We start from the raw sequence: 24,244 nt of genomic DNA, 5'->3' as shown, positions 1-24,244 counted from the left end.
GTGGTGTCACAGCTCACTTTTGCTGTTTCAGTTCCCTGGCGTTGTGTGAAGGGTTTGCCTCATGAGAGTGCTGCTCTGTCCCCTTGACCAGTCTATACCTGGCTTTGGTATCAGGTCGTGGTCTCCTAGGGGGAGTTAAGGGATGTTTTTTCCTCGTCAGCTTCTCGGGAAGAGTTGGGGGGCTCGTGTGGATCACTCTGTTATGTGTTTTACAGTTCACCACAGAAAGTGTCAGTTTCTGACAGTACTTCTGGGGACAGTGTTGATCACTGATTCAAGCCCTTACAGCTGTAGGTCTATTCAGATCTTCTCTCTCTGTCCCTTAGTCTTGGTAGGCTGTGTGTTACCGGAAACCTGTTCATCTATGTGAGCCAACCTTTGGCATGCTGTAGGTTTCCTAAATTCTTTGTTTTTAAAAACCTTTATAATGTCTAAACTTAATAATGTCTCTACTTTTCTAGTTTTAGTGCTTGATGGGTCCCTGTTTTCAAGTCAGTGAACTGGAAGGCTTGCTAATTTTGTTAATATTTTAAAAAACCAACTTTGTTTAATCACTTATTCTGTTGTGATTTTTATCTCCTGTTTTGTCACGGCTGTAATCGTTAGTATTCCTTCTGTTGGCTTTGGGTCTACTTCTCTGTGTTTTTCTGCTTCCTTAATGTATGAAGTTAATGATCTTTCTTTTAGTTTGCACATTTACAGCTTTGCCTGTCCCAGACCGCACAGTGTTTGCTGTAGTGCACAGATGTGGGTGTGTTTGATTCAAGACCCAGGTTGAGTATTTCCTTATACATAATAGGATATTTTGTCATGGAACTCGAGTCAGAATACAAAACAGACTCTTCTGCATGTGGGCTCAATGTGATGTATTTGTTCATAAAGCTGCAATGTTAACAGAGTGGTGGTGGTGCAGAGGCAGGTGGATTTCTGTGAGTTTGAGGCCAGCCTGATCGACAGAGCAAGTTCCAAGACAGCCAGGACTACACAGTGAAACCCTGGCTTGAAAAACCAAAACCCAAACAAAACACACACACACACACACACACACACACACACAACAACAACAACAACAACAACAAAACCTAGCATATTTTGATACTATGTGATTTTCTATTTGTGGCATCATGGGGCATTCACTCAATAAGGTTTGGATTTTGGAACATTTTAGGTTCTGGATTTTTTGAGATAGGATGCTCTGCTTGTCTCTTCTCGTTTCTTGTGATTTCTTCTTGGCCTTTTGGCTGCTTGGAAGAAAGCTTGCTGTCTGTCTGTTTACCTGTGAGCTTGCTGTCTGTCTGTTTACCTGTGAGCTTGCTGTCTGTCTGTTAATCTGTGAACTTGCTGTCTGTTTACCTGTGAACTTGCCGCCTGTTTACCTGTGAACTTGCCAGCTTTCCCATGGTCCCTGATTCCCACTGTAATTCTACTTGTTGAAAAAGATAGTTTTATGATGTTAGTTATTTAAAACCTGTCACATTTATTGTATAGTCTAGCACATGGTCTGGTCTGAAGAGTGGGTAGCTTTGTGTATATATTTGAGAAAAATACATGCTTTGTTGAGTTGTGTTCTCTGTGTCTTCTGGCTGGTTTATTGTTGAAGCCTGTTTTCTTCTGGGCTGTTTACTATTCCATCCTTGCTGAAAGTGAGGTATTGATGTCTGCATGTGTTACTGCTACACTGTTCTTTTCTTGTTCACACTGTCTCTGGGTGTTGTGTGTGTGTGCTGTCTGTTTGTAGCCACTCCCTCTCCCTTGCATTTAATAACCTTTTCTGGTTTTTACTTTCAACAGGATTATGTTTTCAGATCTGATATCAGTCTCCTATAATAAGCAAATTAACATTTAGTTTTATCAATTCACCAAATAAAATAAATAAACACATTTTGCAGGACTGGCACTTAAGCCCAGGCCCTAAAGCGTAATAGCCAAGTCTTCTGCCACTGAACTGTGTCCTGAGCGTTCTTTCTGAGAAACGGTCTGGTCAGGAGTTTGTGCTGACCTCAGACTTCGCTCTGTAGCCCAGGCACCCTTGGTCTTCCTCTTTAGCTCTGGAGTAACTAAGATTGTAGACACGCCACAGACCATGCGTGACCCTTTCTTCTTGAGATGGGGTTTCCACCATGTAACACACATGCTGAGGCTGCAGGTGTGCATCAGCGTTCTTGGTGCCTTAAAGCCTTTGTCCCTCTCGCCTTCATTACTGCCTTTCTTTTTTGCTCATTTCTTTATTTTTTCTTTCTCTGTTTTTGTTTTTGTTTTGAGACAGGGTATCTCTGTGTGGCTCTGACTGTCCTGGAACTCGCTCTGTAGACCATGCTGGCCTCAAACTCACAGAGATCCGCCTACCTCTGCTTCCCGAGTGCTGAGATTAAAGGCGTGCGCCACCACCACCTGGCTCAGCCTTCTTTAGTGCTTTCCATAGATGTTTTCTGTGGTCGTGACGACCAAAGATAGCATCCTATATTATAATATTTTGATAGTAATTTAACATTATTGAAAGCTGCCTAGTGCATTTCCATTTTCTAGCCTTTGTTATTAATTTTATAAATGACATCTTTTTTATGGATTCATAAGCTTTCTCATTCTGTAGTTAATAAAAAAGAGTTTCTCTATTTGTTTTTCTCTTGTTTAAGGTGTTTGTGCAGCTCATTTAAAAATGTATAGTTAAGACATACAGATTACTAGTCATCTGAAATAATCAAACTTAATTACGTTAGTTAGGTTTTCCTAGATATGTAGAGATATATTTCAGTTAGATAGATAATCTTTAACACTTCAAAGAGTTACAAAATCTGGCATTTAAAAGGTTTTAAGATGTCTGCTTCTGGCAGCAGCATTTACATCAGAAGAAATTCGTTATGGAATTTGCCTTCAATGTGACAAGGCTGGCCATTTGGGCAAGAAACTGCTCGTCTGAACTGCTTGATGGCTTGCTATGTAAACTGGACATGCAGGACTCACAGAAAAATGACTGCTGAACTTGCCTAAAGAAGTTGAGGCAGTTCTTCAGGGTTCCTGCTTCATGAAAGAACTGCCAGACATTTTGTAGGACACAGAAGAAAGCAACTGACGAACTTTGCCAGTACAAGGCAGACAGATCTTCAAATTTCCTGCTCCATGGAAAAGTCTGCCAGATACTATGGGCCTGTAGGGGCTGAAGATGGATGCCCCAGTGTTACAAAAGAACTTTGGGTGACTGTCCAGGTAGTGAGATGTCTCTACCAGTGCTAGAGTTTTGGAAGTTGCTTACAATGTTCTTCCTGTTTGCTTAGATAATAATATATCCTTCCCAGGGGGAGGGGGGTCTTTGAAGAGTTGAAGACAGATAGTTATAGTTTTCCTTAGTTATGATAAAAGAAATTAGATATGAAACTTTAGACTCACAAATATTGTAACTGTAATTCTTGCTTGATACCTGTTTTGTTATGTTAAAGTTAAACCTTTTTAATTAAACAGAAAGGGGGAGGTGATGTGGGATGTCCTTCTGTATATATGTTGCTTTTATTGGATAATGAATAAAGCTGTTTTAGCCAGTGGCATAGCAGAATAAAGCCAAGTGGGAAATCCAAACAGAGATATATAAGGAGAGTAGGTGGAGTCATGTAGGGAGGCACCATGTAGCTTCCAAAGGAGACAGACCGGGACAGAACCTTACTGGTAGGCCACTGCCTTGTGGCAATACAGAATAATAGAAATGGTTAATTTAAGATATAAAAGCTAGCTAGAAATACGCCTGAGTTGTTGACCAAACAATGTCATAATATAGTTTCTGTATGATTATTTCGGGTCTGGGCGGCTGGGAAATGAATGAGCAGTCTCCATTTACATCAGCCCATTTATTTTCTTGAATGAGTCGAGTCACTCTTCCCGTTCCTTTGTGTGTTTTGGGCATGTATGATCCACAGTTTTAGGGAAGTGGAGCCCATTTGTTGCACATTCTGAATAGTGGTGTCTGTCTTGTCACATATTTCCGGTACTGAGCAGGTCTTCAGAATGGAAGCAAGTGTTCCTGGGTGAGACCCTGTTTTCATTCCCTTCTCTTTAGTTACCAGGACTCTGGAAGATTCAAGGACACAGCATTTTTAGCATCTTCAGGGTTGCCTAGTCATTGATCTCATACTTTGGCCTCCTGTTGCATCTGTGACTCCTTATGCAAGAGTGTTGGAAGTGTTTACCTAATTATTCTTTATCAATAAAAACCCAGGAGTCACATAGGGTAAGGCTCTGAATGATCAGAGAAGCCGTGAGGAAGTGACCAGTGACCCCCTCCCCTCAATCCAAAAAAGGTGGGAAAATCCTTGTAAGCCCACCCTACTACTTCCTGTATCTCTCTGTATGTCCTTGGTATTCCAAAACTTCAGTGACTAATTTTGGTCAGCTAGTTGCTAGCTGCGCCCTCTGAGTCAAAGTAAACTTTATTGTCAGTCTCGGCTGTGTCAGAGTGCAACCAAAACATCCCACAGGTGTCAGTGATAATTTATTCTTTTTGTGGCAGATCTTTGGTGCAACTTTTGTTTTTAATTTTTTTTTTTTTTTTGGTTTTTCGAGACAGGGTTTCTCTGTAGCTTTTTTAGAGCCTGTCCTGGAACTAGCTCTTTAAGAAAGAAGTTATATGTGAATCACAGTGATGATGTCCTCTTGGTGGATTACTGCTGAACCTTGCATCTGATTGAGAGTGCCAGCCACTTTCCCTCTGCAGCCAGCTTTGCACTGTTCGTTGGCAGGACCTTTTTTCTGTTTTGTATGAGGATCCATTTCTGGGTGATCTGTGTTGTTCACCTGTACTCGTGTGTGTGTGTGTGTATGTGTGTGTGTGTGCGCACACGTGCACGTGTATGCATGTGTACATGCATGTATGTATGTATGTATATGTGCATCTTAATTAGGGTTTTTGTTGCTGTGACAAAATATCATGACCAGGAGACAAGTTGGGGAAGAAAGGGTTTATCTTACACTTCACCATTGCCTTTCATCACTGAAGGAAATCAGGACAGGAACTCAATAGGGCAGAATCCCAGAGGCAGGAGCTGATGCAGAGGCCATGGGGGGAAGCTGCTTCCTGGCTTGCTTCCCCTGGCTTGCTCAGCCCTTCTTATAGAACCAGGACCAGCAACCCAGGGATGGCACCACCCACCATGGGCTGGGCCGTCCCCTGTTGAGAAAATGCCTTAATTAAGACATTTCCTCAAGTGAGGCTCCTTCCTCTGATGACTCTAGCTTCTGTCAAGTCGACACACAAAATTAGCCTGTACAATATGCTTTTCCTTATTAATTAGGGTTTGGTTCAAAACAGTTCGCGATTTTAGTGTGTGGTTCTGTGGGTTTTGGCAGGCACTACAGGTGTATAAGTCTCTGAAATCCTGTTGTCTATTTGAAGCCCTCGCGTCTGTCCCTAGGCAGTTGCTGATGTCTACTGTCTCGGGTTTTTCCTTTTCCAGATTCTTTCAGGGGAGTCATGCAGGATGCAGCCCGCTTCACTCGGCATAGTGCACTTGAGGTTTATCTGGGTGCGTGTTGGATTTATCCTTTTTTTATTATTGTTGAGATGTGTTCTTTCGTCTAGATAGATACCAACTTTTGTTTATTTCTTGTTGATTTGCATTGTGTATTGGTTTTGAAGTATAAACAAGTTGTGTGAGTATGTGTAGGATTGTTGTGTTGATGGTAAATGGGTATTCACCGTTAAACTGTCCATTGCTTTGCGCATCATCCTGCAGCTTGTGGGTGCTGGCTGCTCACTTTTCCTGTCAGCTCTTCTTTGTTTGTTGTTGTGTTGAAGCCTTTCTGATGAAGCACGATGGTCTTCTCTGTAGCGTTGATCTCACTGTACTTTGAGTTCCTGAGTCCTTTGAGAACACATTAGCCACCGGTCCTGTGCTCGCCTGCCATCTGTGCCTTTGGTGGATGTTCTGCTCAGATCTGCCTGTGTTTCCTTTGGGATGTCTTCTTGATGCTGAGTTCTGAGGGGTCTTTATTCTGGGTGTAGATCTTTAGCAGGTCTGTGACATGCACATGTGTCTCCCAGCCCATGGCTTGGCTTTTCATTTCATTATCTTATCTGCCTTTTCCCTGTGTTTTCTTGAAGCAAAATCCACAAGGTCATCAAGATTGGCCTGGAGTTTGCTGAGTAGCCACAGCTGGTCCTGAACTCTTTGTGATCTCCCTGTTCAAGGCGGTTGAGTACTGGACTTATAGGCACACACCACACCCACATAACCCCCCGTTTGAAGAGCACAGGTTTTGTTGTATTTCATGAATTATTAAAATATGAGCTGGGAGATGGTTCAGATGGCAAAGAGGACCTGGAGTCTTAGTGCTGTGGAGGCAAGGGCTGCAGGCTCCCTGCAGCTCGCTGGGCGGGCAGTCTAGCTGAATAGGCGAACCAGTTTTAATGAGAGACTCTTACCTCAGATAAGATGGAGGGTGTTGAAGGAGGCTGCTGGGGTTGACCTCTGGCCTCCACCTGCATGCATACCCTCACATGTATACAAATATGCTTGTGCACGCACACACACATACACACTCATGCAAACACACAAGATAAATACATAGTCTTCATTGTGCTTCTGATTTTGCTTGAATAACTTTACCTAACTTATTTTCTTCTGGAAGTTTGAGAAATTTAGGAACTTTTCAATCTCTTTCCCTTTTTCTATATTCTCTTGTCTTTGCAGGGACAGGGCCTTTGTTGTCCTGGCTGTTCCCAGCCTGAGCCGCTGGGACTTTGCAGTGCTTACCAGTGAGCATATCTGGGTTTACACTGAGCTCTGTGATCTGTGTCTGAGCCAGTTCTCGGAAACAGCGTGAGCTGTGCTGCTTATACATCACTAATTTATTTGTCTAAGATTTAAAAGAATTACTGTGAAAAAAGCGGGGGGGAGGCTGGAGAGATGGCTCAGTGGTTAAGAGCGCTGCCTGCTCTTCCAAAGGTCCTGAGTTCAATTCCCAGCAACCACATGGTGGCTCACAACCATCTGTAATGGGGTCTGGTGCCCTCTTCTGGCCTGCAGGCATACACACAGACAGAATATTGCATACTAAATAAATAAATAAATAAATAAATAAATAAATAAATAAATAAATAAATAGTGTGTTTGAGCTGGGCACGGTGACCTGCACCTTTGACCCCAGCACTCTAGAGGCAGAGAGAGGCATAGTCTGAGTGTTAGGCCCACCTGGTCCAGCTACAGGCTAGATGGGTTTATACAGTGAGACCCAACAAGAGCAGAAGGACAGAAAGAAAGGTGTTGAGGGGCAGCTGAAACAGTGCCTTCTCCACGCAGGGTTTCTTCATATGTGCAGGACTTCCCCTTACAGGATGGTGGGTTGTGTTAGTCAGTATTAAGGTGGAGCCTGTTTCTAGGTGAAATGCTCACTCATTCCTGGAGTACAGGACATTTTCTGAGGCTCTATCAGCATCAGCTCTTAATTAGTTGCCTTTAAAGAAGGATCTTGTTATTTTCCCTTAATAAGGGTATGCCGGGGATGCCGCTTAGCTGGCAGGCTCCTTCCTCGGCCTACACAGAGCTCTCTGGGTTTACTCCTCTATACCACACAGATCCTGCTGGGACATGCCTGTAATCCCAGCGTTGGAGAGGCAGAGACAGGAGAATCTGAAGTTAAAGACCAGCCTGAGATACATGAGACCCCCGTCCTCACCATATTAAGAAGGAAAAAAGTAGTAGATGATGAATATGATCCCCATGGCTAGGTGGTCATAGTTTAATATAGGAAGGGTAAATTAAGTATCTGTGAGAGATAGAATAACTAAGCCCTAAAGTTATACTTTAATTGTATGATGTAAAAGTTTAATGATGCCTCACGTTGATTTATTTTCAATAGTAAACACCTAACTGGAGGCCAGCTGGCACTTTGAGGCATGTTTGGTAGCTCATTAGTTTCTTTTTGTAAATGGAATTTCAATTAAGACTTGGGTTGACGGGAGCCAGGGTGGTATGGGACCCTATAGAGTAGTGGTTCCCAATCTTCCTAACGCTTCAGCCCTTTAACACCGCTCCTAATGTTATGCCAACCCCAATCATAAAGGTATTTTTGTTACTACTTCCTAACTGTAATTTTGCTACTGTTACAGATTGTAATGGAAGATCTGTGTTTTCTGATGGGCTTGTTTGACCCCCAGGTTGAGAACCACTGCTCTAAAGTTTTTCTCTCTTTTGGGGTGCTGGGAACGGGCAGTTGGTGAGAAGCAGAAACTTAGCAGGTTTTTATCAGTACTCCTTAGGTAGGATACAGCAAAGCTGAACTCTGCCCTGAACCCTCAGGTCACTGCTGTGGGTTGGAATCCGAGTACTGGGGTTGAGGGTGGCTATGCAGCCCTGAAGCTGAACCCCCTGGCTCATGTACAAATGTATCTGAGCCTGCCTTCAAGGAGGAAGTTGGGTTCTCAACCCAGTGCATCTGAGGTGCTGGGCCACAGTGGGCCTGGCCAGTTCGAGAAGACTGCACTCTTAAGGAAGAACCTCCCTGTTTAAACTTGTCTTTCCTCATTGTTTAGTAGTGGTAAAATAGACATAACTTTCCCCTCATAACTGCCCCAGCATCAAGTAGCTCCTTGTTGTTTCCGCGGGGCATGGTCAGTCTCCAGAGCTCTGTGCGGGCACCCATGGTGCAACCACTCGAGCATTGGTTGTTCTTTCTGCAACCCGCTTACTTAACCGAGCATGGGACTCAACAGAATTTCTCTGCTTCTTAAGGCTGCTTAATATTCTGTGTTATGTAGGACTGCCAGTTTGGTTCATTTGACGAGCTATTGAAAAAGATAAATTTTAAATATTTGGTTAGCAACAAAGAAATGGGTTTCATTGTGACGTTCTCATGCATGTATTCATATATACATTTCCCCCACCATCTGCTATCCCCACACTCAGCACCCCATCCCCATCCCCATCCCCACACTCATCGCCTCACCCCCACACTCACTTCCTTTTGCTGGGCCCCTTCCTCTCCTCTCTCATTTCTCCTCCAGTTGGACTTCTTCCTTTCATCTCATAGTTCATGTCCTGTGTATCTAGATATGAACTTGCATGTAGATTCCACAGAAAACGTGTTTGCTGTTCTGTCATTCCCAGTTCTCTGCATTTCCCCACAGTTGTGCCAGTCTCCTTCATGTCTGCCAAGTGCAGCATTTCTCATCTGTTGGCCAGCTTCCCCACTAGGTCCCTGTCCTGTCTATTACAGACAGCCTAGCAGTAAGTCACTCTGTGATAGTGTTGTCCACCGACTGCGAGGTTTGAGTATAAACCCAGGGGCTATCTCCATTTCCATGATTTTGAGGCACCGCCATGGCGATTCCCATGGTAGCTGTGCAGATTGCATTCCCACCAGCAGTGAGTAAGGGTTAGTCCTCTTGACCACACCCTCTCCAGCATGTGTGGCCCTTTTGCTTTCTTGATGCCTTTCTGACTGAGGTAAGACAGAATTTTAAAGCTGTTTTAGTTTACCTTTCTTTCCTTCTTCTCCCTTCCATTTCCTTCCCTTTCCTTTTTTTTGGAGGTGGGTGGTTTTCAGACAGGGTTTCTCTGCAGCTTTGGAGCCTGTCCTGGAAGTAGCTCTTGTAGACCAGGCTGGCCTTGAACTCACAGAGATCTATCCACCTGCCTCTGCCTCCCAAGTTCTGGGAATAAAGGCATACGCCACCACCACTCAGTCACATTTCTTTCTTGTCTAAGGATGTTAACAGGTAGGTCTTCAGATCCCCAGCTCTCTGTATTTGCTCTTTTGAGAACTATCCGGTTCATTAGCCCATTTATGGATTAGATAATTTGGCTTTTTGGAGTTCTTACAGATTCTAGTTGTTAGCCTCACCTCTCTTCCTGTTCTGTCTCTCTGCCTCGTGCTTTGGTTGTCACTGTGATCGCTTAGCTTCTGCTCAGGTTACCTGCTGCCATGCCTTTCCTGCCATTTTGGACTCTTCCATAAGTCTAACTGAATATTTTTGTTCTTAAGTCAAGCTTGGTCTTGGTATCTTATCACAGCAGCTGAGAAGGGACTAATACAGATATAGACATTCTGTTTATGGCCGAGCACACCTTAGACCAGTGCTTCTCCACCTCCCTAGTGCTACGACCCTTCAGTCCTACTCCGTAATTGTAATTTTGCTGCTACTATGAATCGTAATATAAATATCTGATAGCAGGATATCTGATCTGTGATTCCCAAAGGAGTCGTGACCCACTGCCTTAGACACTTACTGTCTACACTTTGACAGTTGTGAGTGTCTGTTACACTAATAATCTGTAGTGGCAGAGATGCATATTTAGTTTGATACCGTGTCCATTTAGTAAAAGAATAGTAAGCTCACCTGTGCCGTATGAGCGCCCATCTTGCTGTTCCCTTATTCTTGAATTTGGTTTGCATGAGTTTTATTGAGAATTGAGTCTATGTTCAATAAGTGTATTGATCTGTTTGTTGTATGTCCTTATCAAGTTACAGCTGGCTTCATAGAGTGAGTCTGGTCATATTCCTTCGCCTCCTGTTGTGGGAAAGGTGAGCATGGGTGTTGATCCATCTCTAACAAGTCAGTCAGATCTAGGGCTTCTCTTGGGCATTTACTGCTCTATTTCATTTTTGTTGTGTGGTGTGGGTTTAAATGGTTTTATCCTCCTAATGGCTGGTCATGTGTAGCTACGGATTTATTTATTAGAATTCTACATTATCTAGTTTTTTAGACTATAACTTTTAAAGATATTTTCTAAAGATCCCCTGAATTTCATTGAACTCTATTGTAATTTTCCCCCTTTTTGTCTTTGATCTTATTGATTTGGATCTTTGTTATTGTTAGTTTAACACAGAGTTCACCAATCCTATTTAAAAATCTCTTTTTTCAAAGAGCCCACTTTGTGACTAGATGTCATATACATATTTGAGTCTACATAACATTATTTTAGTCTGCACAGGATATAATTCAGACATTTGTGTTTGTTGAGATTGACTTTGTGGCCTCGAATGTGCTCTGTTTTAGGGATGGTTTTGTGTGTGCAGTGAGTATTCTGTGTCTGTTGGATGGGATATTCCAGGTGTCTGTTAACCCGTTTGCCCTCCGAAGCTGAAGCATCTGTTTGGATGACCTGTCATCACTAGATGAGAGGGGGTGGGAGTCATCTGTATTGTGTCACTAGAGCCTCTGGCCTTTTATGTCCATTCATGTGTTGAACATTCACAGCCCAATGTGTGCTTCATCTGCATATCTACTGTTGTTACATCCTGATGAATTGTGTGGCCATTGTTAACGCGTGGTGCTTCCTTTGTGTTCTCTGATTGTGGTTTGAAGTCTCCTTTATCAGAGAAAGCAATAGTTAAGCTAGATCATTTTTAGCTTTCTTCCATTTAATATAGAAGTCATTTGACTCTCAGATTGTGTTTTGTTTATTTTCTTTTGTTGTTTGTTTCCAATGATTTGTGTTTCTTGGAGATATTTGGAACGTATTTTTTAATTTGCTCAGCCAGTACGTTGCTTTTTCAGTTGTGAGTTAAGACTGTTTTAGATTTTATTGAGAGAGGTTTGCTAATTCCCATAATGTTGTCAGCTGTTTTTCTCCTTGGTTGGATTATGATTTGCTCTTTCCTCCAACCCCCACCCTCCAGTTAGAATTTGAGGCTCCTTGGTTTACTATGTATACAAAATTTGGTATAATGTCTCTTTGAGCTGTCCTTTTTCATCTCGTGAAATTTATTCTTTTCTGTGTTCTCATGATTGATAATGTCTTCTGGGTTTGATAGTACTCTAAGCATTTAATACAGTGTTAGCTTGGTCATGAACTGTCAATTTGTGCTTGCCCTGATGTATCTTTGTTTCATTAAAAGATTACTTAGGGCCAGACAGTGGTGGCGCACACCTCTAATCCCTACTCGAGAGGCAGAAACAGGTAGAGCTCTGTGCGTTTGAGGCCAGCCTGGTCTACAGAGTGAGTTCCAGGATAGGCTCCAAAGCTGTAGCGAAACCTATAGGAGGAAGGTCACTTGTTCATCCTGGCCACCCAGAACCGAAACTGTATTAATTAAAATCACTGCTTGGCCCATTAGTAGAACTTCTTATTGGCTAACTCATATTAATTTAACCCATTTCTATTAATCTGTATATCGCCACAAGGTCATGGCCAACTGGCAAAGATTTGGCATGTCTGACTCAGCCTTCTTCCTTCCAGCATTCACTTCTGTCTTCCCCGCCTACCTAAGTTCTGCCCTATCAATAGACCAAGGCTGTTTCTTTATTCATTAGTGGTAATCACAGCATACAGAGGAGACTCCCACATCAGAAACCCTGTCATGGAAAAAAAAAATCACTTAGATGGTAGGTGTGGTTCTTTCTGTTGGCAGTCACTTGCTTTCATGGCTTGAAGTGTCCCCTGCTCGCCTGATTTTGGGGGCTGCTGATGTTACTTCTGCCCTTACTGGTGAGTTGATGGCCCCATTCCCTGTAACTTCTAATGTTGGCTGTTTACTTTGTTGTTGTTGTTTTAGGTACTGAGTATGGTATGTATAGAAAGGTTTATTTTTAGGCTTATCATTCAATTGAATTTCTAAATGTTAGGGTTTCCCTTTACCTGGATTTAGAAATTTTGATGTTATTAATTTCATCAACCATTTTCTATGCCTTTACGTCTTTCCTCCCCTGTGGATGGATCCCCCCCATGTGTGGAGGGTGGGTAGTTGAACTTAGGGCCTTCCATGTACTAGACAAGCACTCTACAGAGTCTCAGCCTTGCCCATGGAGTCTTATGTCTCACCCTTGATTGTATCCTAGAGTTGTTTCATGTTGTGATCACACTTGTTTATTAACTTTCTGCAGTTGATACCTGAGTGTACTTTTACTTCGTTCTCCATCCCAGGTATTCTTTCTGCTGCTTGGTTGAACCTTTGCTTTCGCTTTCTATCTGTGTCGTATTTGATTCGTTGACTCTTTAATTGCTGTGATTTTCTGTTTTTCCAAGATGTCTCCGCCCTTTCTCATGAAACTGCCCTTTTTAGTGCACACTACTGGCTTTCTTGCCCCCAGTGCTGATTCCCCCGTGTTTCCAGTTGGCCTTCCCAGGGCCTGGACTGGTTTACATCATTCGCCTGCTCGTGTAGATTGTCTTTGAGGTTAGCGCCACTTTGTTGGGAACTTTTGAGCTCGTCGTTGGTACTTTGACACCACAGGACTATTCACTGGTTGAGGAGTCACAACTTTTTGGATACATAATGTTCCTTTGTTGTTTGTGTTGCTTGTTTGTTTGTATGTTGTGCTTTGTGAATGGATTGGTGTGGATTTCTCATCTAATTTTGTCTGGGGATCTTTAGAGTGAGCAGTCTCCTTGTGAAGTCCCCATCCCAGCACCACCCAGGAGACAACAGGCTATTGTAGCAGCAATAATCAGAAAGAGGGACTTCTGCTTATAATACGTTCACTGTCGCCAGTGTGTCCCATCCAAAGCAGTCAGAACCGATGGAGAGTGGTATGAAGTTTAAATTATGTAGGGAAAAGTGAAAGTAGTAAAGGAAGGAAATACATAGAGGGGGCATGGAAATGTAGCATAGGGCAGAGGCTCACTGAGAGAAAGAGTAAACAAACAGAAGTGGAGAGTATTGTGAAGGAAAAAAGAAAATCAAGAGATTAGAAAAAATAACCTAAAAAGTTCCTGATAATGAGAAATTTGTTGCCAAAAGTTAGGAAAGACTAAGGTGAGAAATAAAAATATAAATACTGTAAAAGAAAGAGAACGTGGGGCTAGGGATAGAAGGCTCCTTTGGCACAGTGTCTCCCTTGCCACAGGAGGACCTGAGCTTGGTGTGCTTGTGGAAGCTGGGAATAAACATGAAAACTTGAAAGCCTTTAGAGGGCAGACTACGCTGCAGGGATGGCACATTGGGAGTGTTTGCTGCACGTGGCTCATACCTGTAATCCCAGTTTAGAGGTGGAGACAGGAGGATGCCTAAGCTCATTGGCCAGCTAGGTCAGCAGGATCACTGGTTTTCAGGTTACATGAGAGACCCTGTCTTAAAAAAGTAAGGTAGACAGAGGTTGGGGAAGGCACTCGGTCTCGCTTCGACACGCACGCACACACACAGGCACACATGGCGGGGCCTGAGAGTCGTACTGGAATGCAGCAGAAAGAGAGGAAATGCAAGGACCGGAGAGGGAAAATAACATCAACAAAAATACTGCCCAATAATGAAAATATTGCCCTTGGCAAATGACTACAGCTTTCCTAGGAAAGTGCAGCACGTACTTCCAGTGGGGACGTAGGGGGCTCACAGAGGCTACCTCGCCTGTGCTCTCAGAGAACCAATCCTGCCCCTATTGACCTGTTTATTGCTGATTTATGTTAAACTCTAGGGCCTGTCAACCCCAGAGACTCATGTAGAACATTTGTGCTTAGATAAAAGGTCAAGCTTTGCAGCTTCCTTCAATCCTAGTTAGAATTCGGCAGTCAGGGCAAGCCCTGCCCACGTCTGCTGTGTGTGGTGCGGTTACCGTGTTCTTTCATTTCCAGTCAGTAAAGCCCCTGATGGCATAGACAGAACAGGTGAGAACTCTGGAAGCAGGGGACATGAGGCAGACATGGCTTCTCTGCCCAGGCATGGGTTCATTCCTGCCTTGAAGCTTCTCAGCTCCCTGCAATGACTTTCAAATACATATATGGTGTGTTCCTCTGGTAATCATTTATTAAAATAAACGTTGGTAAGAGGTCAAAAGGGGGAGAGGCTAAAATTGACAGATCACGCCTCTCCGAGTGCTGCTGTAGGGCTCGCACTCTGTGGCTGTTATGTGGACTTCCGCATGTATTGCCTGCGTTTCTTTGGAGCATGTGTTCTGGTAGCTCAGCCGCCAGAGAGGCTGTGTTCTGGTAGCTCAGCCGCCAGAGAGGCTGTGTTTGACTGTTTGTTTGACTTCTCTTCTCGTGTCATATATGTATATACGGCTCTAATTTATAAAATATTTAGGGACCACAAGTGAAAGAAAACATAAATACTTATCTTCCTGACTCTGGCTTCGTTTTTTTTATTTTCGTTATGTCCAATCATATCACTTTCTCTGTCCCTTTCTTTAAGCAGCGTGGGAGCACAGATTAGGTTAGCTGTTTGAAAGGACTTTCTGAGGATGGAGACAGTCAAACTGCAGTAAGAATTAACAGCAAGAACAAATGCGCAGACAGATAATATCCGATGACGAGTCTGTCAGAGCCAGTCTTGCTGTTTTTAATAAGGTGGGATGAAACGGTGCACATATGTATCTCAGCAGACGTATGTATACTTGTTAGATAGACCAGACACGAATCTCTAATGGTGTGCGGTTAATTCTATGGCTGCTCTCTGACTGATCTCAAGTATGGAAAAGGGGAAGCCCCTGTTTGGGCATGTCAATGTTCATCTGTGATCCAGCACGGGCTAACCAAACCTTGGGAGCACTGGGTGATAACTGAGTCAAGCTTCCTGCCTGGAATCTTCTAATGGAACCACTTAAGGATGAGTTACTAGGAGCCCATTGGCTTCTCAGGGCTAAGTAGCTTCTGTCTTAGGATGACTTGCGATATCCAGAAGGTAAGGTGCACATAGATCTAGAACTGGAACAGGCTTGGTTATGTATCTTTTTTATCCACCAGGGGGCCTCAGCTGAAGTACTTTGCTCAGGGCTCCTGGATTCTTGCAAGCAGCTGTGATAAAGGATGCTACGACACTGGCTCCGTCCTAAGTGATCCCAGCAGTCTCCATTTCATCTTTCTATTCTGAATCCAAAACAGATCCCCAAAGAAGTAGCTGACATCTTTAACACTCCCAGTGACGATGAAGACTTTGTGGGTTTCCAGGATGACGTTCCCATGGAGCACCTGTCAGAGAGCTGCGATGGTTTGGCCTCTTTGCAGCTGGAGAAACAGGTAGGACTCTTTCTTCTCAACAGAAGCCTGCGGCGGGGTTTGGGCACTCCTTCCCCTCAGTGCAGCCATAAGCAGGCAATGTGCTGAGCTGCTGGGCACCATGTTTCAGAATTTTATCTTCATGTTCCAGAAGCAGGTGAGAGGCCTCTGCATGCTTGTTGCTTTAAAGAGAGGCCATGAACAGTTTTGTCAATGAAGGGATGCCACATGAGTGAATCCACTTTTCTTGTTCCTCCAGCTGTCCGCTGTGGCAAGTGTGTGTTCATTCCCGACACAGCTGGCAGGGGAGGGCTATCATGCTCCCACAGCAGTGAGCTGCGAGACAGGTACCACGTCCTGGTTCGCACAAGGCTCCGATACCCTGTTTCGGGAGCCTGGGCAGAGTTATTTAACAGTTCTGAGAGCTAGATTCCTGGAGCTTTATATGCACCTACATGACATGACCAGTTGGATTATTCAGCTTCCATGACATACTCTCCCAAGGTCATGTGACGCTCAAGAATCTTCATTGTCTCTTCACCATGACCTCCACTAACAGGCTGCCTCACTGCTTCACGTAGGCCAGTCCCGCCTGGCGGGCTCTCGGGCCTCTCTGGTCCATGTTTGACTTTTGACTCTCCTTTCTCTCAGCCTTTTGACCCATTAGCCACTTCCTTCCCCTTTCCAGCCTCCTGGTAGACCTTTTTTTCCCCCCTGTCTTCTTTTTATGTCCCAAAATGAGAAGTTTGATAAGATATTTGTCCCCAGAGTTTGGTACTCTGTAATCTCATCAAAGCAAATCAATTGCAACTGGTACCGTGTGCTTTTTTTTTTCAAGTTTTTACATTTATTAATCCTCTCTAGAGATTTACACCACGGTAGCAGATGAATCACAACAGAACCCTTATACTTTATGCTTTCCTCAGTACCAATGTCGGCCTTTGTGGTCCCCACCCTCCTTCCCACCCCGATATTCCTGGCTGACCGGGAACTCTGTAGGTAAACTAGGCTGGCCTTGAACTCATAGAGATCCTGCCTGATTCTACTTCCTGAGTGCTGGAATTAAAGGCGTGCGCCACCACCTCCCTAACTTGCTTTACCCTCTTTTGGTGTACCTTTCTCTGTTTACATGAGGCTTTGTCTTTTGATGCAGGCCACACCGTGCATTTCTGTTTGATCTTATTTTTCTTTGCAGAATTCAAGGAATCACAAATCACACCAAGGCTAGTTATCTTGCTACCACTACACTGATTTCTTAATCCCGGTACAAAGATGTTGTTGTCTGGCCAGGTCTCGCACCTTTGGGGTAGTTTTTCTTGGATTAGCTACAGTTTCTTTCTCCTGGTGAAGGCCATCAAGGGCCCTTGTTTTCTCTGAAATAGTTGGTGGGTCTTGAACTTCCTCATGAGGACAGTCTTGATGTGCAGCCTGGCTTCTCCCTCCTGTCCCAGGGGCAACTGAAAACTTAGCACAGTTCCTCCCCAGCTTGTTTCCCAGTGCCCAGGAGTTGGTGAAACTTCCCTGTCCTTTACATTCCTTCATTTCTCTACTCTCTGTAGCTGCCCTAACACTCCACCCTTAAGTGAAACCTCCTTCTCTTCTTAGGACTGAGCTCAGGTTAGTTTATTCAGAACCCTAGGCTCCCTGTACATAGGTGGAGAAGGAGCATGGTACCTAAGACATCATGTCACAGGTCAGTGAGGAGTGCAAGGCACGTGAACATCTGAGACATCTGCTGTTTTTGCTGCTATGACAATTATGTCCACAGTCCCCAGGGCTGATTCCACTCTAGTGACCTTTATTGGCTGTGAGTGTGACACTCGCATTTTATACAGATACCGCATTTCCTCCAGACTCCAGGGGCTGGTGGAGTACAGATAGAACTGAGCTCAGGGACACGGAAGACTTAGCGAAGGTCCCATTCCAAGTCCAGGTCACCACTGTCCAGGCAGCTCCTCCTCTGGCACTTTCTCTTACCTCTTGTGCACAGCACAGATGCTGGCTGCCTTTCCTCCTGTCCGCAGGTCCTCCCTACTGGAGGGCGATTCCTTTCCCTCTGTGATAGAATGTTTATGTCTGCCTCTGTCTGAGGACTTGTGAGCCTGTCTGACTCCTCAGATAAGAAACCATACTTGCACAGTGCCTTTAGCTTCCCTGGCCCTGACCTTTAGTTAGGCTGTCCCTTTGATCTGGTTTCAAGTGTACGGTACTCTGTATCACCATACACAATAGGCACCCATGGGTGTTGACTGGGTACAGTTGGTCCACAGACGAGTCCTTATTCATGTCACATGAGCTTCAGAATGACAGTTGACTGTGCTATTTCCTCTTGCTTATAGTGTTAATCATAGTAGACACTGGTTCCTTAGTCTTGCCTTGGCAGCTTAATGAGCAACTTTCAGAAAGCAAAGAGCTGTGTGAGCCTTTACCCAACCATGCAGTAAGGCTGTGTGGTGTAGATTAGCTTTGAACAGCTAGGTAGAAGACAGTAAGCTTGTAGCAAAGCCATTTTAATCCAGTCAGGACTGATCGATGACCTTCTCTAGGGTAGAAATTGCCAGGAAGGTTGGAAGGTTGGAGCTTACTGCTCTGAGGCTTGGCTTATTCACTTGCATGCTCTGTATGGGATTTGGGGCATCTGTTGAGTTTGTGCTTTGAGATCAGTGCATGGGAAAAGCCCCCAGGGTTCTCCAGATGTGTCCTGCACTTGGGTGCTTGGCGGGTCTTCTTAGCAGGCGACAGCTGCACTGGTTTCTTTCTTTGGGTTGGTTTTTATTTTTTGTGTAGGAGTGTTTATTTGAATGTGTATTTATGTGCCTCTTGCAAGAGGTGTGTGAACCGTTACCTTGGAGCTAGAGGTGGTCCGAAGCCGCTAGGAACTGAACCTGCATCCTCTGAGAAAACACTGAGCACTCCTAACCACTGTGGCATCTCTCTAGCCTTACACTGACCCTCACCCTTGTGATTCATTTTATCCAGCTGAGAGAAAGGGCGTCAGCCTGCGCACAGTGTGTGTAGCTAATTCTCGGCTCCCTCCCTTAAACTCAATTTGAGTTTCTCTGCAAAGGAACTACTTCTTTTCTTTCTCTTTTTTGTAGCTGCAGCTACAACAAAGGAAGTAATTTAGCAAACCCATTTCAATTAACCATAATTTATAGGAGACTTTCTTAAGCTCAGAGTACTAGCTGTAGGCATTTCTTTCTCCACTACCTGTAAGTTTTCCCGCTATTATGTATTTCTACCTTATCTTTTTTCCCCCAAAGATATCTGAGTATGAAGAAGTGCATAATTAAAGCCAGAGAAAGGCAGCAATGAAATAAGAAGTGCCACGCAAACGTGGTGTTAGGAGGGGTCACTCACTGCCTTGTTGCGTTTCGGGACAGGGACCATAGTCCTGGTGCCGTGTTTGAACCTTGCAGGAAGCCACATGGTGGTCTCCCTTTGAGTCTGCCATTCTTCCTCTTTTTCTTTCAGACACTTAGGAGAACTAGACTTCCTTCCCTCTTTGTAGTGTTTCCAAAGAAAATAAAAATCACTATTAGAAAATGCCTTTGCTCAGTCTTGCAAGAGAGGAGCCCAGGGTGAGGGGGGGGGTAGCGATTTCCATTAGTCCCCCATGCTTGTGTCATCGGAGATGGAGCAAGTCCAATTTCTAGCCATGGGTGAGCAGTGTAAGGGCCTTGGCACCCTCCTGTGGAGAAACCCACCACTGTATTAGAAGGGGATATAAGTTTACCCACTGGAGAGTATCCAGATAGCTACAAGGAGGAAAGGTGGCAAGTTGGTATCCACTTTCCACAAGTTTCTGTGAAGGCCAACAGCCTGGTTTTGGTGGCTGGGCCAGAAGATTGAATTCCACCAATTATCCCCGTCTGGGCAGGAGTGACCAAGATACTATACTGATTGAGATTTTCTTGTTTGCAAGTCTTCGTTTCTGTAAGGTTTAGAAAACGTGTGCTGTGTTTATTGTGGTTGTAGTAAAATACACGTCCTGTATAACATGTCACTGTAAACATTTTAAGTAGCATTAAACATAATGTACATTGTCATGCAGCTGTCCCTGCTACCAAATTCCAGAACATTCTGACCCAGTAGAAAGTCTTGCCCATTAGACAGTAAGTCCCATCCAGCAACCACTGTTCCTTTTCCTGTTTCTTCATGAATGTGTTTGGTAGTTGATTTTTGAGACAGTTCCTCACCATGTAGTCCAGGGTATAAATCCTGCCTCAGCCTCTATCCCAGTATCCTCCCAGAGTACTGGGTCTGTGTCACTATGTCTCACTTTACTGTATGTTTTTAATTTAGCAGGATGTGTGCTTCCATTCCAAATACCTTACTGAAGAGTTGAGGAGGATCTTCATAGAGGACACGGATTCAGACGCTGAAGAGTTTGAAGGATTTACAGAGAGTGAGCTGAACGTAAGCAGTGACCCAGAGGTAACTGCAGTTCTGTCTCCATGAAGGGGTGGGCTACAGTGTTCCTAGTCCTGTCTCCACGAAGGGGTGGGCTGCAATGTTCTAATCCTGTCTCCACGAAGGGGTGGGCTGCAGTGTTCCTAGTCCTGTTTTGAGTTTTCCTTTTACCTTGACATATTACCTTACAAATGAAAAAATTGTATTTTTTATTTTATTCTAGTTTTAGTAGTAGAAACCAAACAATACAAAAATCACTGCTGTAGAACTGGTCCTGCCTGGTTCGTGGGTACACTCTTCTCTAGAGAAAATCATCCCTCTTCCCTGTGGTGGCCTTCATGGTCTTACCCAGTTTATCTCGAATTCATCTTCAGCTTATTTTATCTATTAAGTCTGTGTAGGATGTTCATTCAGGATGTCTCTTATAGGGTGTGACGTTATATTTTTAAGCTAGAAGCTAATTTGGCAAAAACAGGGTAATGGAGCAGAGTGGGAGAGGCCATGCCTCCTGGTGTAGCTTCTACTTACTATAAGGATGGCTCAGGTCTGTCAGGGTCCTGGGAAGTCTCCTGCTTCTGCATTATGGAAAGGCTTCCTGCAGGTCACTTTTATTCTTTTTACTGAGGCCAGTTAGTTTTCACACACCAGCATTTCAGCCATAGGTCATTTTAAATCACCTCTTTGCCATCGATGGTGGTAGTGATGTTGGTGGTAGTGTTTTTGAAGCAAGTTCTCACACCACAATCTAGGGTGGCCTTAAATGCATAGCGTTTCTTCTGCATAAACATCTCAGGTACTGGGATTCCAGGCCTGAACCACCGTGTTAGACCATATTTAATATTTTATTGGAATAGTTTTAGGTTTGTAAAATTAAAAAGACAGGTTGAAGAATCAACCCTGTAGGCAGAGACTGCTCTTTTGTTTCCCAGCTGCCCAGACCCGTAATAATCACCCAGAAACTATATTAATTACAGCACTGTTTGACCAATGGCTTAGGCATATTCCTGACTAACTCTTACATCTTACTTTAACCCATTTCTATTAATCTATATATTGCCACAAGGCTGTGATCTACCAGTAAGGTTTTCTCCTTTGGCAACTACATGGCATCTCCCTGACTCTGCCTACTCTCTTCCTTTATCTCTGTTTGGATTCCCTGCCCGACTTTATTTTGCCCTGCCATAGGCCAAATTCGCTTTATTCATCAACCACTTAAGCAACACATATACAGGACATCCCATATCATTTCCCCCTTTCTGTCTAATTGAAAAGGAAGGTTTTAATTTTAACATATACAAAACAGTTATGGAGCATGAATTATAGCTACAATATTAAGTCCATTTACATTTGGCAAAATAAGGAAAATATTCTATCATCTATCCTATCTTTGTGACTCTACAGCTTTATATCTAATTTATCCTTTATCATAACTAAAGAAAACTATAACTACCCATCTTCAAATCTTCAAAGGCCCCAGAAGGATATAATATTACCTAAGTAAATAGGAAGTGCATTGTAAGCAACTTCCAAAACTCTGGAATTGACAGCAACCTCTAGCTGCCTGGACAGTCACTAAGAGGTCTCTTGTAATATTGGGGCATCCATCTTCAGTCTACAGGCTCATAGAATCCAGCAGACTTTTCCATTAAGAAGGAAATTTGAAAGACAGTTTTGCCTATATTGGCAGTTTGTCAGTCACTTTTTTTTTTCTGTGTCCTGCAGAATGCCTGGCATACTCTTTTATGAAGCAGGAACCCTGAAGGACTATCTCATCTTCTTTAGGCAAGTTCAGCAGTCATTTCTCTGTGGGTCCTGTATGTCTAGTTTATATAGCATACCATCAAGCAGTCCAGGCAAGAGCAGTTTCTTGCCCAAATGGCTAGCCTTGTCACATTGAAGGCAAATTCTGTAACGAGTTTCTTCAGTGCCCATCAACTTCTCTGAAGTAATTGGTGCTACCAGGAGCAGATATGTCTCACTGTCGAGAAAAGTCTAAGTTTTTTAAACCTTTTAAATGTCATATTTTGTAGGTCTTTGAAGTGTGGAAGACTGTCTATATCTCTGAAATATATCTCTGTACATCTATAAAACCTAACTATCATGACAAGTTTGACTATTATAAATGACTATGTATTAATCTGCAATTTTAATTATATATTACATTTTTAAATGAACTAAGCATAATTTCTTAAACAAGAACAGAAATACATATAACAAAAGTGACCATAAATTTGTATCAATAGACCAAGATCTATGCCAGTGCAAAGTATTCATCTCTATATCATATCTCCGCTATTTATTATTTAGAAATTGACTGTGACCATTAATCACTTGTAATCAACCCCTTTTAAATGAATACAAACATTTATAGACAATCATTTTGGAAATTTGGGTGTAGTTTTCCAAACTATTTCCTGTTATTTGTTGGGTGAAGTATTTTTAGAGGTTTAAGGAGACGTTTTGGGGGGGTTCTTGTTCCGTTAAAGCACATTAGCCTGGAGGGAACCCATCTGTGGAAACAAAAGCAGAACCTCTTTTCCAAAGTAACACATCCTTAGACTCAAATTTTGAAGTCAAGATACCTTTAAAATATATGTTGGTTTAGCTTAGCAGCCCCCAGAATCAAATGTCTCTCTGCAGTCAAAAAAATTTTAAGAAAACTATTATATACATAATCCAGACTCTGTGTATATTGCATTTTTACGTGCCTTATTTTTCTTTACTCCTTTAATCTATGACTGTCTGTACTCTTTTATATTACTCTTACTGTCTCTTTAAAGATGTTGCTTTAGTTTTTAAAACTATTTTTTATTAACTGATTATACTCTTTTTCTTCTGTCTCCCAAAGCCTACGAACATTTTTTTAAACACTGTAACCCATTCAGAGGTTTATTTTTGTCTGAATCTGTCTTTATAGCATATCTGTAATCTTTTTCTGGCAAGGAGCACTGTAAAATGGCAAGCAGTGTGGTTGCAGCAGCCCTGGATGCTGGCTCCGCCTCTCTCAGTCTTTCAGTATTATGAGGTGTATTTGCCTATTTGCCGCCAGCTCCGGGACCGCCAGGTAGGAGCCATGCTCACCACCAGGAACTCAGCAGGTCTGTGTCACACCATCAAGCAGTTTGTAACAAGCTGCTCACAGACCCCATTTAAGTGCAAGACCTCCTGAAAGAGCCAGAGTTCGTTCTACCAGCATGAACCAGGAAGTAGATCTTAAAGAAGCCATACAATTATTTTATTTTATTTTATTTTATTTTATTTGCTGCTAACACTGAGTCAGGAAGACTTCTCTTAAAAAGCCGCCAGCAAATAAAAGTCTATCTGAAAAAAAAATACGGCTACCAAGAAGCTGAGCTTCATTCTTTTGTATCTAGAATTCTTTCCCAAGCTCTGTTTTTATGTGGATGTAGTTGCCTCTCGTAGGCACACCATTTGTAGGTGCTCATTCCTTTCTGGACCCCCAGACCTGAAATAATCACACAAAAACTGCATTAATTATAACACTGTTTGACCTTAGGCATATCCCTGGCTAACTCTTATATCTTTAATTAACCCATTTCTGTTAATCTATGTATCACCATGAGGTTGTGGCCTTCGGGTAAGGTTTTCCAGCATCTTTCTCCTTCAGCAGCTGCATGGTGTCTCGCTGACTCTTCCTACTCTCTCCCTTTATCTCTGTCCGGATTTCCTGCCTGGGTTTATTCTGCCCTGTCATAGGCCAAAGCAGCTTGATTCATCAACCAATAAAGCAACGCATACACAGGACTTGTTCCATCAGAACTCCTGCATGCTTTGATCTAGTCTCCCTTCATATGATTGGCATATTGTGAAACACAGGGTAAAGTTAGTGTACTAACTACATGTTACATTTTAGGAGGAGTAAGCCCGTGTTTTCACTGATGTGCCCTTTGAATCCTAGGTTCCAGTTCCAAGAATCACACAGCAGTAAGCCTTTCTTTTTAATTTTTTAAATTTAT

The 24,244-nt window shown here is 43.2% G+C and overlaps 1 protein-coding gene across 4 annotated transcripts in view; it reads left to right on the top strand.

The window, feature by feature from the left end:
- The window catches only part of Cdca7l (cell division cycle associated 7 like), a 39,555-nt gene that overhangs the window by 6,349 nt on the left and 8,962 nt on the right, over positions 1 to 24,244 (top strand). For 2 of the 4 annotated variants that reach the window (XM_038336396.1, XM_038336394.1), the window contains exons 2-3: positions 15,741 to 15,875; positions 20,160 to 20,291. In XM_038336396.1, the coding sequence (XP_038192324.1) occupies positions 15,741 to 15,875; positions 20,160 to 20,291 (267 nt within the window). The remainder of the gene's footprint in view (positions 1 to 15,740; positions 15,876 to 20,159; positions 20,292 to 24,244) is intronic. The other 2 variants (XM_038336395.1, XM_038336398.1) reach the window with 2 other exon arrangements.

The sequence above is a fragment of the Arvicola amphibius genome, chromosome 7 (assembly GCF_903992535.2).
Source record: "Arvicola amphibius chromosome 7, mArvAmp1.2, whole genome shotgun sequence".
Taxonomy (NCBI): Eukaryota; Metazoa; Chordata; class Mammalia; order Rodentia; family Cricetidae; genus Arvicola; species Arvicola amphibius.
Note: the sequence above shows the minus strand (reverse complement) of the source record. Positions and strands in the feature narration are given on the sequence as shown.